General features: G+C 39.7%; 1 protein-coding gene across 1 annotated transcript in view; it reads right to left on the reverse strand.

Moving 5' to 3' along the window:
• Window positions 1–626: 626 nt before the first annotated feature.
• Window positions 627–16995, reverse strand: part of VCL (vinculin) — a 53277-nt gene continuing 36908 nt past the window's right edge. Inside the window, exons 12-21 of the mRNA XM_058810796.1 lie at window positions 15552–15751; window positions 14632–14760; window positions 13467–13616; window positions 12759–12867; window positions 11510–11812; window positions 10794–10918; window positions 10290–10475; window positions 4878–5081; window positions 4092–4196; window positions 627–3391 (exon numbers count right to left, since the gene is read on the reverse strand). Coding sequence (XP_058666779.1) covers window positions 3245–3391; window positions 4092–4196; window positions 4878–5081; window positions 10290–10475; window positions 10794–10918; window positions 11510–11812; window positions 12759–12867; window positions 13467–13616; window positions 14632–14760; window positions 15552–15751 — 1658 coding nt within the window. The 3' untranslated portion in view covers window positions 627–3244. The remainder of the gene's footprint in view (window positions 3392–4091; window positions 4197–4877; window positions 5082–10289; window positions 10476–10793; window positions 10919–11509; window positions 11813–12758; window positions 12868–13466; window positions 13617–14631; window positions 14761–15551; window positions 15752–16995) is intronic.

Raw genomic sequence — 16995 nt, forward strand, 5'->3', positions numbered from 1 at the left:
GCATCTCCAAACACATGAACCTAACTGCAGAAGGGGGCCTGTGTTCCTGCCCTGTTTGAAAAAAATAATGTACTAGCACTTCTCTGAAGAGCAGAGTTTAGGGAATCAGACAGTATTATTAGCAAGGAATTACACTGCAAAGTCCTGATCTCCCCTTCTCCTCATGTCCAGCTCTGGGAGTGCTGACAAAGGTGGTTGTATGTCAGGGTCTCATCTTCTTTCAGATATGGAGAGAACTGTGAATAGTACCAAACTCCTAATTTTACCAATTATTACTAAATATTCTGGGACTATGAGGCTATGGTTGGTCCTACACTACCAATAAACATTGGTTCCAACAAGTCAGAACACTGTGTGCTGGTAGAAATTTTTAGTAAGAAAAAGTGTTTATAAGATGTTCTTACAGTGATGGAGTGAAGGAAATACAACAGTGGTGCCATACTCATCACCCCTGCATTCACTTTAGCAAGTAAAACTCACATTAACAAGATGCTGGTCAGAGTAGCAGTTCTTCCCTTGACACGTCCAGGCCAACCCCATTTGAAGTTTTCACAACACAGCAGATCACTGTCAGGTCTCAGGAAAATCTCCTGTTCTCTCCCACTGAACACAGCTTCCAGTAAATTCTTTAATTACTAGTTTGACAGGCACAAGAGACAAAAACCTTTGTTTAATCTTCTCCTGTTTGAGAAACTGCACTTTCTTTCTGTTCAGAACATGTAGAAACAATTGTTCTTTTGCTTTAGCTTTTTGCTGCTCTTCTTGGTACTGCTGTTATCCACTGCTGTTATCATGAACACTCAGAAGCTGATTTTTGTACAAATGCATTTTTATTGTTTTAACAGAACCAAAGAAAGGTTGAAAACATTAGACTATACAATACATTTTGGTTTATAAACAAAGTTTTATAGTGGTAAAACATTTCTAAGTGACATTCATGGTCTTGTTCAAATTTTTGCTGCACATCAGGTCTGAAGACCAATAGTGTTCAAAAATGCAGAAATTGCATAAGGTGGTCAAGTATCTCGGCTTCTATAAATAGTTCGAGAACTTAGAGCAAACATTCTGGAAGAATATCAAAGGCAACCATGATTCATAATTCTCCTGCAAACATTCCTCAAGAAACAAAAAGTGATCTTTGGCATAAACAATTATGTATTAAAGGCATTAGTAATATTGCATTAATATCATTCAAGCAACTAAACAGTGATGCTAAAATAATAATAATTAAAAAAATATCTCACAGAGAAGCCTGGATGACAGGAGCAGGATGAGGGGATGTGAGGAGCATTGGAAAGCAATACAGGAAGACTATTTAGAAAATCCCTTTAAAATAATCCCTACGTATTCAGTGTTATGTACTATTAAACAGAAATTACTACATTAAAATTAGGCTAAAGATCTGATATAAACCAACCAAATGCATCCAAGGTTAAGGCTCTGGCACCCCTTCCTTCCTCTTCCTGTTGCAGGTAACTGCAAGAAGAGAGTACTAAGGAAAGATCCTAAGTACCAAATATTTCATGATACCCAGACACAAGGAGCAAATTCAAGAAGAACAAGCCTTCTCTTGCTGAGGTCAGTTTGAGACAGTTGTATTATCAACAGTTTAACTTCCCTTTTTAGATAACAGTGCAATGAAGGGGGTGGAGGGGAGAAGGTCCAAGCACAGAATAACTGTGGCAGGCAGGTAGAGGACAGCGGAGTGTGCTGTGTCTCTCCCTTTGAGCTGTTAAGACTGAAAAGTTTTTCCCCAAGGACACTTCTGTTCAAGGTGGTTTGATCGTGCAACAATTCTCAGCAAATTATGAGGGTATTATGAGGTCAGTGCTGATTTGGGCAAAAGTCTGCAAGTACTTGCAAATATAGAAACTCATTCTCAAATAAGTGTTCCTTTCCATTAAATGAACGGGTATAAATATATGTATATATATATATATATATGAAGGCATATTCAATTATGGAAGGATAAAACATCATAAGTCTATTTTAGTAAGGAGAGGGGGTTTGGGGGGGTGGGGTTTGGTGTTGTCATTTCGTTTGGGATTTTTTTTTTAAGTATAGTAACACTTTGTTCAATTCACTTGAAAAAAGATTTTGAGACTCCAAACTCCGGAAGCAGTAAAAATAATGAGGTATGTGCAGCATTAGGAACCACCATTTGCTGGTAGGCACCAGCTTACCTAAAGAGGGTTTCATGCCCCTGCAGAGCTCAGGTTTCAAGAAGCTTATGCATTGTTAGAAAGAAGAGCAATGAGCCTAAAGGTGGTTTTAAACTGAATATCTTTATCTTTTAATTTTCACCTTGAGCAGCTGGAATAACATTAGATGGAGGGATGAGGGAAATCAGAATAAATGCATGTGCTCATTTGGTTTTCAAAAGAAAGAGCCAGCATGTGGCATTTTCTGGTCCTGGACATGCAGCTAAGTTAACAGAACCAGGATTTTTCAGCTCATTGCTGAACTGAGCAAGGAAAGAGTTCCATGATTTAAGGTCTCCAGCCTTAAGGCTCAAGCTGTCAACAGTGTGCCACTAACAATCTGCAAAACCTTTCAGTACAGTACGAGAGTTCTGGAATGCCTACCTACAGGGTGACAGGAGGGGAACAGAGAGAGCTCCAGTTTCTGGTAAAGTACTGTTGCCAGGCAAGAATCAAAAACAAAAAGCATTTCAGACATGGAGCTTTAATCCTCAGCTTACAACTGTTCTGCTGCCCCACCTTCCCTCTTTTAATCAAAAACCCCACACCTTCCATCATTTCTGCATGGTTTTAGAATAGCCAGATAAAGTCTCATTGAGAATTTGAACGTTTGTGTGTCAATGATTGTCCCTAAAAAACTGCTAAGTCACCAAGTGTCCTAAACTCTCAAGACAAGCTTATAGTGAGGTCCATGTTTTATATCATCACATGGAAATTACTGGAACATACAGTGCATAAATGAAATGTGCTTCTGGGAGTACAGAATTCACTAAGAATCTTGAAAAGGAAAAAAAAAACAAAAAGGAAAAAAATTAAATATAAGAACTGTCTACTGTTGGCAGCAAATTAGAGGTGTTGGATATCAAATGTGTTTCAAAGACACTTGAAATGCATTATCTTATAATTCATACCCTTAGAATGGGGCATTAGCATAAGCTCATCTTAAGCTCATGTATACAGCACCTTCTGCTGTTAATATATCTCTTCTGCTTCCAAAAAAAGGCATTTTATGTTACAGAAAACAATACTAATGTGGCAGGTATTTACTGATACCATGGGGTCTTTCTGACCCAGCGAAGAGTGAATCCAGCATCTGTTCTTATCTTAATGGATGCTGCTTCAGCTTCTCTCACAGTTTCCTTCACAGACTGCATGAGATTCTGGGCATTATGAACCAACATCTCAGTTGCCTGTCAAGAAAAAGAATTTCCAATATATCAGTAAATACCATGATTAGGACAGTAGCATGTAATTTCTTTGTGCACAATCTCTTTGAACTCTCAGTACAAATATATTAAGTCTGCTGCCTGAAACTATGAAAATACAAGGGAAGTAACTGTCTCCAGGAACGAGCATTATCCTGACTCCAAACAAAACTTTCCCTTTCCTCACTGTGTATTTGCGCAAAATCTGAATACAACCTTTATGTTGCTAAGTAGAATAACCTCCCTTGAAGCCAAAGCTGTGAGATTTCTCCTGAAAAGATTCATTTGGAAGGTAATTGAGCTTCCAAATGAAGGGGGACTCGAGATGATGTTGGAAAATAAACGTTTCCCCTGAAATCCACCCGAGGGCGCCCCAGCCCCTCCCAGGTCCAGTCTGCGGTAGTGAGTCCTTCCCTCTGCTTTTTACTGGGCAAAGCAGGAGGTTAACAAGTTGTTTGTCACAAAATCGGAACCCAAGTAGCTTTCGGGCTTGTTCCTCTATTAAACTGTAGCATTTGAGCCAGAAACCAAGGTGCTGTACTAAAGTTATCCTCCCTAAACAGCTGAGGTGAGCTTCAACATCAAGTTCCCAGAACACATCTGAAAGAACAGGTTGTATATTTGTATATTTGAGCCCATAAACAATCAACAATTCCATGCTACCATCAGTCTTTACACCTCTTACCTGTTCCGACTCTTCATCACTGATATTAGTTCTGCCCAGCATGGTAGCTTTGACAGTGGAGAGAATTTTCAGCTGCGTACTGATGGTTGGGATTCGCTCACAGACCTAAGTAAAAGGGATAAAAACCACTCCATATTGTAAATGGTACCAATACATCATGCATCCATTTTCTTCACATAAAATGTTTTATTTTCTTTTACTATTAGAATATGAATGAGCACAGAGGTGATCCTCCACCTTCAAGACTATCTGATAAATATTGGTAGGATATCTGAATCTTATTTTACTTGCTTTGGGAGTATTTGGGATGGAGACAACATACTTCTGTTCCTCCTTTCCTTTGAAATGTCTGCTTGGTTAGGAATAGCATTATATGTATATATATATATATATAGCATTATATGTATGTGTGTATATATATATATATATATATTTGCCTGAGACTGAAGAAAAGTTGTTGCATTTCTAGTACTATTATTTGATACAAAGGAATGAGTAAGTGAAATACAAAACAATGCCAACTTAGGACAGACCAGTATTTGTAGCACAGTATTTTTTCAGAAGTTCTTTTGACATCAGATTCTAACATTACAGAATACATGTTCACATAAATAGATATAGATAGGTAGATAGGTAGGTAGATATTTCCATGGGATCTGAAAACATAGACTTTGACAAAACTTTACAAGCCAAGGGAAGACAGCCACGATTTCCTGGCATGATTCCTGTGCTCACCCCCAGTGAGAGAGGCAGAGCAGAAGCAGCATTGAGCAGCTCCCAGGTTACCTGCAGGAGGTTGGTTCTGATGCGCTTGTCCGTGCACTGCTTGGCCACCTCCTTGGCGAGCCGGGTGACCTCGTCGGAGGCCTTGGCGATGTCCTTGGCGCACTGGATCAGGGCGCGCTTGTTGCCGCTGCCGCCGCGGACCAGGCGCGACATCTCGGCCATGAGCAGCGCCATGCGCTTCGCCGCCGCGATGATGTCGTTGCCCTGCATGGAATGACACGGTCACTGCTCCTGCCAGCACGTCACTGCTCAGCAGAAACACTCAAAGAAGTTAAGGATGGAAGAACCATTTGTGAACACAGAAGGGGTTTCTTCAAGGAACATGGAAGATCTCTACTAACTACTCATTTCTGACTTTTTTTTTTAACGCTTAGAGAAGAAAGCTCACTTCAAAACTGAAAAAGAAGTTGTAAAGTGTTAGTTTGTCCACAAAATGAGTTACGGCTCTGATGACTAGATTTTAGAATAAAGCATGTTATTAGCATTTAAAATTCCAGATTTTCCCCCAAAAAAGACTTCTTTTAAAGTTAAAAAAAAAGTGCTAAACAACCTGTTAAACCAGTTGTTGTCATAGCAGTTGAGCATGGGATTTTCAGTGGCATCTGAAACGGAAGTTGGTAAAGCACCAGCCATGCTGCTAATAATGCCAAAGGATAAATGGAAGAGAATCCAACACATATAGCTTTTGTCACCGGTAATGTGGAAGTGAGATGCTACTTTTACTTTTTTAAAAATTATTCCTTGAAAATAAATCTTTTTTGATACAATCTCTCTCTTTAAAATAAAGCCTCCAGGAGAGAAGAACCTGGATTATCAAAAGATAATCCAGTGATATTTCTTATATTAAAATCAAGATTTCTTGTGCATCAAAATTTACAGTCACAGCAATACATCTGAGAAATATTTGATATGTGAATTAATTGTGAACAAGGCAATCCCATTTCTTATACACTGTTCCAAAGAGAAACCTAGTGCAAGAGAAAGCAGACCTAACTGATTGATTGTTAGTAGTCTGTCAGTACGTTTAGTTAATTTATCTTATTCCCTTTCATAGAAAGTTGTTAGTCACAAGAGAACTATTTGGTGCTTTGAAGCATTCCTACTGTGTGGATGAAATAGCAGCAGAGTGAGTTTAAGTATTAGTACACCCTTCCCCTGGAATAATCCCACAGCTAATGACCCATGAAGTTCAGAGCAAGGAGTACACAGTGAGAACCCAGCTAAGCCAAGGTATCCTGTACCCTGTGCACACACTTCTGTGACTCACTACGAGCAAGTTCAAGATGAGATCCCAGGCATTTTACAGATACAGTGACCCAAAGAGCTGAACTATTCGTTACCGTGGCCTATTAGCTAAACAGTTTGCTACTATAACCAGTTAGGATATAAATGACATAACACAAAGTTTTTCCATGTTTTCACGTAGAACGATCAGTCTAACAAGTTATCCAAGCACCAGAATCTGAAAAGGACAAGAACATTTTTAAAGCCCTTTTTATTAAAATGGTTTAGTATAACTATCTATGTAAGTATACACACACACATACATATGCACACTCCCCTAACTTTTGTTTGTTATGGGACACCAACCTTATTTTTTGCAGCATGCTATGAAAAGTGCCCAGTCTTGCAAACATTTGTGCTTAGACAGAAGACAGACTACTTGTGAATGTCTGAACCTCGTTAGATTTCCACTGGTTTCATATAGACAGGATCTCAATTCAACAGCTAACAGCATTCAGTGCAGCTTCTTCAGAAAAGAATTCTCTCAAGACCAGCATTTGCAATACAGCCCAGAGCAAGCCAGCAGTCAGGCAGTCTCTTCCACAAACACTGCCATACAAAGCCATTCCTTGTTGGAAGGGATGTTAATTGGCGGCATCAATTGAGGCCAAGCACAACAGACACCTTAAATGACTTCTTGAATTCTGTAACTCTGCTGCATCCGGAAGTCATTAGGAAACCATTAACCACGGCTTCCCAGGTAGCCCACGTGAATGGAAAAAGGAACCAAAGGGGAGGAAGACAATCCCTATTACAATTTGAAAACTGCCATAACAAAGAAGACCAGGCAGATGCAAAGGGAGAGGAAGTCTTTGAATATTAATAAGTGACCCCAATCAAGCTTCAATCCGGTACTGACAAACAGATCTAGCACACTTGTGAAGCCACTCTCAGTCCTTAAAATGAAGTGCAGACACACTTATTCATTCAGGATGGCGGGGCCCAGCAGGGATCAGGAGTGATGCAAATGTGTCACGTTCCAAGTGGCCGGATGCACGCGGATCAGTCCCGGGACTCAGGAGTACCTTACTAGACCACTTGGTTGCTTCCCGGTGTAGAGACTGAGCAGCAGCCAGAATGGGCTGGTTAACGGGCTGATTGGTTGGCATTAACAGCAGCTCAGGCTCGTAATCATCTTCAATGTCATAGGGGAGAGTGAATTCAACATCTGCATCATCCTCCTCATCTACATCTACACCAGCCTCAGCCGCTTCATTAATCACAGTCACATCAGGCTTTGCAGGTGGCAGCAAGGGTGGAGAAACAGGGGACAGTTAGTACAAGAAGCAGAATTTGGTAGAAGAGCACAAACTGAGCAGTTTTAGTGACCAAAACATCCTCTTGGCCTCTCAGGATCTGACAAGGCAGCTCTAGGATCAGGTCAAGGGGAGGAGGGGAAGGAATATGAAATTAGCAGAAGGAAACAAACAGTTCACCTGTGAACCAAAGTTACCAAAATATTAAAAAGTTACAATTCAGATATGCAGCAACATTTTCCATCTGAGCATTCAGCTTCTGTAGACAGAGGCTGACCCACAGAACATTTTACTGGCAGGTCAACAATGAAATGAATGGCTTTCTGTCTCAATGGAAGCTGTTCTGACTGCACAGGAGCAGGCACAGCAGCAGATGACTGTGGTATTTGTGCAGATACAAAGCTTTGTATGGAAGCCCATTCATATGTGTGATAAGAGCAGATAGCAGCAGAAAAGCCACTGACACTGCTTGCTGTAGAGTAAAAGAAAAAGATGGGATGGCAGACACTGTAGAAGCAAGTACTGAGGTACCACATAGAACATGTAAAAGAGCAACACAGGGTTTGAAATAGAAGAGGTGATGTTGAATGCCATGAATACTGTGAATATGACAGTTCTTAAAGAAGACTGAAATGGAATTAATTAAAAAAGAGGATTATGAAGCATATGATACTATTTTGCCACGGTATGTTGTATCCATTACCTTCAAAAAGAAAAAAAGGAGGTTCAAGCAAATTACATTAGAGATGTTCTCAAGGAAGAGGTGAGAGTTATAACAATATAGGCATTAATAAGACTGCAATATCAATACAAAAATAGTCTACAAGTTTACTAACAGTATTTCTTCAACTAAAGTCAAGTGTGATAAAAGTAAAGGTACCCTTACCAAAAACTGTGCATTTGCAACTGTGTTTTGCTTAAGATACAATCTTATATAGGAAAAAAAAAATCTTTGGCAACAACAACATACAGGAATTTTGGATTGTGATTTGTTGATTTGTAAGGCCAAATCAACTTGTCTTCAAAGGCAGCTTTTGTATAAGTCTTAATCTAATGAAAAGTTTTCAAATATCCCTCATTTTCTGATTTATCCAAATGAGGGGGGAGCCAGGGAAATTAAAGCAGTAGACATTGTTCAGCTGTTCCATGAGAAAAATGGAGTACACAAAAACTCAGAATCCACTCAGTGAAGAGCAGCTTTTGTAAAGAAGGAAAAAACCCCAGATTTTCATTCTTAGAATATTGAACAATGTTATCAATATTTTTTTATAGACTAAGTACTTGCTCACTCACCCCTCCCACTTTACTACAGGTAAAGTCCAGTAGACTGTGATCAGCAAAAAGGCAAAAGACAGTTGACACACAGTCTGTTGGGACTTCATATAAGCAAGACCTTACAGTTCTGTTTTCCCAGGGTAGCCCATATTCCTCAGTAGCACTGCCCATCAATCCCTCTTCCAACCAATCAGGCAAGTTCAGAGACTACAAAAGTGTTTTTAAAACTTCTTTCCCCAAAACAGACTGTGAGAATAACTGAGCTCCTATTGCTAAAATGATACTGCTTAAAAAGAATTAGAAAGACAATTGGCAGGCTGACTCACTGGTTTGTTAGTCTCAAATGAAAGAAACAGCAATGAATACAGTGTTTTATAATCTAAAGTCACTGAGCTTGGAAATCTTTCATAATCAGCAAGGAGTTTTAAGGTCTGCTGCTTGGCTCTGCAATACTTAATGCAGAATGCATATAGTATATATTTGGTAAAAGCATTTTGTTACCTACTCTGTATTGTTAAGTTCAGGGATTGCAAAAGGGATCAGTTCTGAGATTCCAACATCAAAACACTTATAGGAAACTGAAATTAAAGCTTTTAGCCTCAAAACTACCTTCTGAAATCACTAATACATTCCAATACTGTCTCTTTTGTAATATAAAAAAGTGCTTGGTATATCCAGAAGTATAGGGAAAACAGAGCTTTGGATTTTGCATAGGAGACACCCAAAGAGATTTGCAGAAACTTCTTCTGTATTTTATCTGTGCTTCCAAAACAGGTGTCCAAAGCACTGAAGTTGATTCTGTAAGCTACTCAAATTTATGTCCTTACTCACCATCTAATTTAGTGCAGAAAAAGGGAGAGATTAAAAAAGCCAAATTCTGTCCCTTAAATTTACACTTGCAGAAGCCTAACCCTCTGAAGTTCTTTCTCACACTCAGCTTCTGCCAGAGAAAAAATGTAGCTCTTGGGGGAAGGAGGGAGAAAAGAAAAGCAAAAGAAAGTGATATTAGCATTTATGAGACCAGCAAATTCACACTTCTTCATAGGACTGAAATGGAAATTCAGGATTTCAGCCTTAACAGGAAATGTGACTCACTCCAAAAAAAGAACAAGACCAGGCTACCAATATGTGGTCATTTTCCCCATCATAAATGCATCTGATTAACAGCAGAGTACCTTGCAGCTTCCTCCAGAATTAAGACAAACCAGTTCACTATTTCTGCAGCTGGCATCTGCAACATCCATATGGACTTTTCCACACAGACTTTTCAAAGTCAATTAAATACAGCAATCAGCTTGTCAGCCTGCACAAGCATGAGTATTAGTGACTCTCTAGGCAATACCAGCACCAAGGATCACAAACAGCTTGGCACACAAGAGCATATTTGTGTTCCCAGGGCTATGTTAATAAAGCAGTCTAGCAATCCTAAGTATTGTTGACCCTAGTTCGTTCAGATCTTGAAAGGGTTTCTAATTCTTCCTACACCAGTGCTTTTACTATTTAGTCTGTGAAAGACACTGTCTTAAGACAAGACACACTGATCCTGGAAACAAAAAGAGAATTCTTTAAGCACAAAACACTTACAACAATTTCCTACCTTGCTAGACCATTTCCGGGCTTCATCATGCAACTGCCTTGCAGCCATCATCATGGGCTGATTGATTGCTTCTCCTGCCTTTTGCTCTGGGAACTCTTCATCCTTTTCTTCAGGTGGTGGTGGTCTGGGTGGGGGAACCTCCCCCTCTGGCAGTGGTGGTTTCGGAGGAGCGAGCTCATCAGTCAGCTGAGGGAGGCAAAAATCTTATTGAGAGCAATGCAACAGAGCAAAGACTGAGCAAACAATGGTGTCATGGCAGGACACGAATACATGACCTCAGGTCTTTTTCCAGTTTTCCAAGTGCCTCCTGTTAAAGAAAATACCATGTTTTAAACTTTCCTTTTGAAAGGTGGATGGATATTTTTTAGACTTGAGGCTACTTGTAGCATGGCTGGCCAGACAATACCTTTTATTTCTAAGGAAGAATAGTACACTGAAGTCATTTCAGTGTAATCCACATGTCAATGACAACTGTGTCTTTTATTACCAACTAACTACACTTACATGAAGGTGCTCAAGGTCAGGAGGAGGAGGAGGAAAATCTGGTTCCTGAGGCTGGAAGGCTTCTCTGACTTTGGCCACAGCTCCCAGAATTTTGTATCCAGAATCCAAGAAACTCTTCTGCAAACCTGAACAAAAAGTCCAAAAACAGTTTAATACCAATTTAATAGAACTTGGTAATACTTAGAACACTACCCCCAAAAATTACTTCTCCAATGTACTGTGCCAAGTACACTTGCATCTGTATTTAGAAACTACCAAATTGTTTACAGCAGACTTAGACTTGCATGCTTGAAATGTTAGTGTCACATGCAATATGCATACAGTAAAGCCTTGGCTGAATAATAATTACTATCAATAGCCAAAGTAATTCCCTGAACAACTTTTAGAATCAAAAAAAACTACATAGCATTTTCTGCTATAAAGTAGTATTACTTAAAACTAGTAACAAATGCTTCTAATTAAGAACGTGAAATTGTATAACATATTAGAATGCTGAATCCTTTTCCCTTGAATATGCCAAAGGCCTTTGATTGCATTTTAGAACAGCAGGATGCAGCAGTTAATGGTGTGGGCTTGATTTCATCATTCTGAGATGTAAGTGTGCACCATATTTCCATAAAAGGAGATACACAGCTGTATTAAAAAAAATGAGCACTACTTCACATCATCTCCAGTCAATAAAAAGCACATTTTAAATTAGCTGACTGAATCCTTACCAGGATCAGAAATGTTGCCTGCCACAGCTTTAGCATCCATTACCATGGGTGATATAGTTTTGCTCAGCTCATCAGAGGCTGCTTTAACAGCCTCCCGGAATTTGGGGTCTTCGGAGTTTTCCACCTCCCGCTTTGCCACCAGCAGGATGCGATTTGCTCGCCTGGCAATGCTGGTGGCACCAGCTACCAGCATCTGAGGCTGCATGTTGGCCATTGCAACTTTACATTTGTCCAGGTCCTTCTTAATGGCCTCTTCTGATGCATCCAACAGAGATTTAGTATCAATGGCTTCATCCACCAACCCTAGAATAAAAGTTCAATACATTAATATTCTAGTTTTATCTGTGGAAAGGGATATTTGGTACTCCAGAGACAGTTCAAAACCAGAAAAGTATTTTAAAACTGAGGTCAGGGGAAGAGTAGAAGAGGGCATGGAAATCAGACCAAAGTACTACTGCAGTTAACTCGTGATTCTGTACCTCTGTGACAGTTACCATGGTAAGCTTGTTAATGACATCCCAAGCTCTTATTCCTCTACCATGGAATGTTGTTTTAGTCAAGAACTGGCTTACACAGAATATGCAGCAGAGATTCTTTCTTCACACCAAATTTTTTAAAGCATATTCAGTACTTTTTGTACTCTCCCATTAATTCCAAAGGAAACATCCCTCTGCTTTTTACATAGAGGTGATTTAAAATACCCGGAATTTAATTACTGAGATGAAGGAGGAGATAGTACAGTCAGCTGTTCAGCAGGTCAGTGCAAAGGATCTGCACTTGGGAAGGACTGAAACATTTCAGTGCCTCAGCAGGAGCAGTAGCTTTGTCTTATTCTCTGTATTCATTGAGCTGTTTCAGTATTTTGAACATATTTTCTTTCCTTCAGTTAATTATCTGTCCTATTTCAACATGCCAAGATGATACAGAAAACCTCAAGTAGTCACAGTGATATACTGCTAGAATAGCAACTGCAATAAAAAAAATGATGGTATTCCAATTTTCCCAAAAAAGAACTAAAGCAGGATTTGCTCCTCTACAGCTCAGTATTAATAGATAAGAAGCCAGCTATTCTGTATATTCTGTAACATATACATATTCCTGGGGTGAGAGAGCACATTCCCACTTCTCCTAATTTATTTTTAATCAATCATTATTCTTTGCATGTTTCATCAATTCAAACAGCATGGAGAAAAATCTATACAAGCTAGTTAGCCACAGGTAGGATCTTCAACAAAAATTCTTACTTTACCTGTCATTTTCTCTACGTTATCAATCCACTGGTTTTTCATGGTCTCAAAATGTTCATAAGCAGCTTGATTTCCAGGATTTCTCAAGAGGATACGAGCTGCTGATACTACCTGCCAACAGAAGACATTTTTAATTATCAGTACACATCAACATTACGCACATTCTTGAAGATGCTTTTGTTTTTTCAGTACTTGATGTGCAGCTCCACATTTGAAAACCTAGTTCGTTCATTCTAGGGCAGTATCTAGCTCCGTGAAGATCTACCCTACTTCTGAAATTAGCTGGCATAAATACTTTTTTCTGGAACTTCAATTATGCACTAATTTTGTATAAACAACTCTTGAAAACACGAAAGTACAATACTTATTAGGCTACCAACATTTAGATAAAAGTTTAGTTTGGAATAAAAAAGGAGCATTTTTTCCCCTTACATATTTTACTAAGCCTCAAAATAATTTTGTTTCACGTCTAAGTTACAGACATTTCTGTCCAAGTGTTGAAAAATAAAATGCGTCATTTGATCTTTTGTTCTACTTTTAGGATCATGTATAGAAATATTTGCCATTCCCCTTTTAAGAGTGTCAGCACTATGTTCTTTGTTGGTATTAACAAGCATCAATCAACAACAATCTCTTTCTTTGAGAACAGAAGCATCAGGAAAATTCCCCAGAAGTCATCCCCAGTCCTTTTAACAACCCTTCAGACCCACCTGTGGGGTGAGTTCCCTTGCTGATTTCACTGTTGCCTGAATGCCCTCCACAGTACTTTTATTGGCAGTTCCAACTGCAGCTGCTTTTTCTGCTGTAGCTCCCAGTCTAGCAGCATGGTTTTCAAAGTTTGCTGCTCTTTCATCAAACACCTAGTTGTCAGAAGACAAAAAAGCATTTAAAAAAGCCCTAACCTCCTTAGCAGAATACACAATTTCTTCAAAGTGTCAGAAACACCTTTGTAACATCCCCACTTAACTCATCCTGAGAGGATGCAAAAGGACACAAAAGCTTTGAAAGCATTTGGTTTTTTTCATCTTTACATTACCAGACTTTCTTCTTTACTAACTCAATGGGACAACTAAGGAGATGGCTATGCACTTTATAGATTCAAGATATGAAGTTCAGTAATTCCTGGTGACTACTGTTGCAATAAATACTCTATTAAAACTATTTTAGCTCAGAGATTCATCTTCAAACCCTAATACAAAAGTAACTATATTTGAAAGATAAATAAGGGGGTTTACACTAAAAATTCACACTGGAAAAAGTGTGAATTGCCTTCTTTTACAGTGCTTAGATGTTCCAGAAACAGAGTACTTGGACAAAAAGCTATCCTGCCATAAAGCTGAATTCTCCAAAGCCTTGGGAATTATTTTGATCATGTAGGCAGATGCCAGAACAGCCAAACAACTGCCAGCCACTGCATTTTAGGTACTTCATGTGCAGCCAGTGGCTTTCAAGTACAGGAAACAATATGCAGCAAGAGAACAGGTTTAGTCTGTTGATTAATTCTGGCATGAATTTGACTATTGTAATCAGCTTATGTAATGCTGGGATATAAAAATCCACCAACTAGTGTGTTAGGGATTTTTGCACAAAAATTTTGCCATGTGGTACCAGCAACATGGGGAGACATTTTTGCCATTTATGAAGTCAGGGACAACACTGTTTACTGGGTTATACAATTCACAGTCTCCAGGAGTCTGGAGAAGTTTGCACAGAAATCAATGTTGTCAGAATTAATAAGCATGTACCACAAACTTGAGAAAAAATACGAATTCATTTTTCAGAGCACTGATTTATTTTTCAAATTACCAATTCAGGTAAAATTAAACAGTAACTGAAGCTTTATATGGAAAGAAAAGACCACCTGGGTATACTTGCCTCATCTCTGTTGGGAGCATCAGAGGGAGCAGTGGCTGCTACAGCTAACAATTTAATAGGAGTTGTGGTGTCACTAAAAACATCAGAAACTTCCTGGGTCATTGCTTCTTGCATTCGTGCTTTAAGATCCTTAAAAAAGCGGGAAATTATTGGCATATGACAGAGGGATATTAAGTTGTAATGGTTCAAATCCCATAAAGCCTTCTCTTGCAAAAGAATGCCTGTTCCAATGACAGACATTAAGATAAAATTTCCTTAAAAGTATGACCAATTCATCACCTTTTACATAATTTGAAATATACACAACTTACATACCACTCCTTGAAGCAGCTTATATTAAGCTCTACACCTACATTTCACACCCTACATTAAACTCTTCTTGATCAGGCCTAGTGACAAGCCTAGCCCTCCTCCCAGCCTTCAGAGTCAAAGCCCCCCTATAGGGCCTACACCTATGACTGCCTAAAGCCCACGTGGCAGCCCCCATTGCCAGCTCCATGCTGCTGGCAGCCCTGCTCCTAAAACTTGGAGGCTATGGTATTATACCAATCACAGTCCTATGAATGAACAGCATGATTTGAGACCTTGCCCCTCAAATCTGCAATGCTAGTATACTATTTTTTTAAGACAGACTTAAATTTTCCTTCTAAGCTGTTCATCTGAAATTAACCCCCATGGCACGATAACAAGGCCTTTCTAGAAAGTTTGCTTTAACCACCTCAGCATAACAAGGCCTTTCTAGAAAGTTTGCTTTAACCACCTCAGCATAACAAGGCCTTTCTAGAAAGTTTGCTTTAACCACCTCAGCTCAAGCAGCAGCTCTGTAGCCGCACTCTTGTTTCTATGGGGGCCTCACACACACAGGGCTGGCTCAGGGCAGCGAGGGGTCTCAGTGCTGCCTGCCCAGAGCAGGCCCTTACCTTGAGCGAGTCCTGGAGCTGAGCTGCAATGGCCCTGGCCTGCGGGGACTCGCCCTCGCCGCGGGCAGCCAGCTCGGCCAGCTGGGCAGAGAGCTGCTCCACACGGTCACACTTGGCCAGCAGCTCCTGCCGGTACGGGCCCATCATGATGTTGGCCAAGCGCCGGCCCTCGGCAACCAGCCCGCGGATGGCAGCCTGGCCTGCAGGGGACAGGGCAGTGACACACGGGGACACAAACACCAGAGCCACAGCGAGCACTGCACGCCTGTGAGCACACATCACAACCCCTGGGTTCTTAACAACGCTCCCCTAGATGGTAGAGAAGATCTTGTGCGGTTTATCACTGAATAATTACAGTTCAAAACCACTGAGGAATTCAACTGTCTTCAGTTTCTTTTTGCTTAATTCAGCAACTCTGGCTAGAGATACATCCTTTTTAATTAGAGTAGTCTGACAAAAATTAACCATGGCAGCTGTCAGGTATTTCTACATAACTAATCTGTTGAATCCAGTGGAGCACTTACAAATTTCCAATACTGCAATTCATCCCCTCAATAGAAGATGAGCAGCAAGAGGGAAAGAAAAGACAAGTAGAAACATAATTTAAAAAGCCAAATGCCCCCTCCCAGAATTCCAGAAGCCATAAGTAAGAAGTGTCAAGTAGTCTGGATTGCAAGGGACAGTGGGGGTAGGGAACACCTTACAAAGCCTCCACAGTGTGTCAAAAGCTTTTCCATAAAAAAAATTATTTTTAGCATGGGTAATTTCCTTCATTCACTTACAGATGCTTCCTGCTCATTCACAAGAATATAGTTCTCTGTTCTTTCAATAACACAATAGCAGTATTCTTTTAGAAGAACTCATCATGTATTAACTCCAAAGACCTACTGAAGAATAATTTTAAACTAATGCTAACCCATAAGTAATCCAAGTTTGTGATCAAGCTTTAAATTACTTAGGAAGTTGTCACAGCACCAGACTATCCAAGAATCAGTCAGCACTGCTGGCATCTTTTATATTCTTAATTGACTTTTCTTATGAGTACCCTGCCAAGTGCCAGCAACTCCTGAACCAGAGTTATATGCTCATTGAGAGTAAAATGAGATTATCAGATCCCCCTTCTCTTTAATTGTTAGCATTCTCCTCAGATAACCCAGAAACCATACAAGAAGTGATACTTCTAGGTCAGGTTTATGAGTGTTTTTTCTCTTCTCAGAAGGACTTAATTACTCAATTTGCTGGAGTAGGTATAAATTCAAATTTGGGATACAGTATTTGCATAATAAGGGAAGCAAGGAGCAATCTTAAGTTTGTTTTCTCTACAGAACATGTTCTTCCATTCTTCAGGAAAGAACACAACGAGAATCATGGGTCAGCTTAATTCTGTAATTGCAGTCAGGACTTAGCTATAACTCTAAGTCTCCACACCAGTGAAGATACAATG

This window comes from Ammospiza caudacuta, chromosome 9, assembly GCF_027887145.1.
Source record: "Ammospiza caudacuta isolate bAmmCau1 chromosome 9, bAmmCau1.pri, whole genome shotgun sequence".
Lineage (NCBI taxonomy): Eukaryota > Metazoa > Chordata > Aves > Passeriformes > Passerellidae > Ammospiza > Ammospiza caudacuta.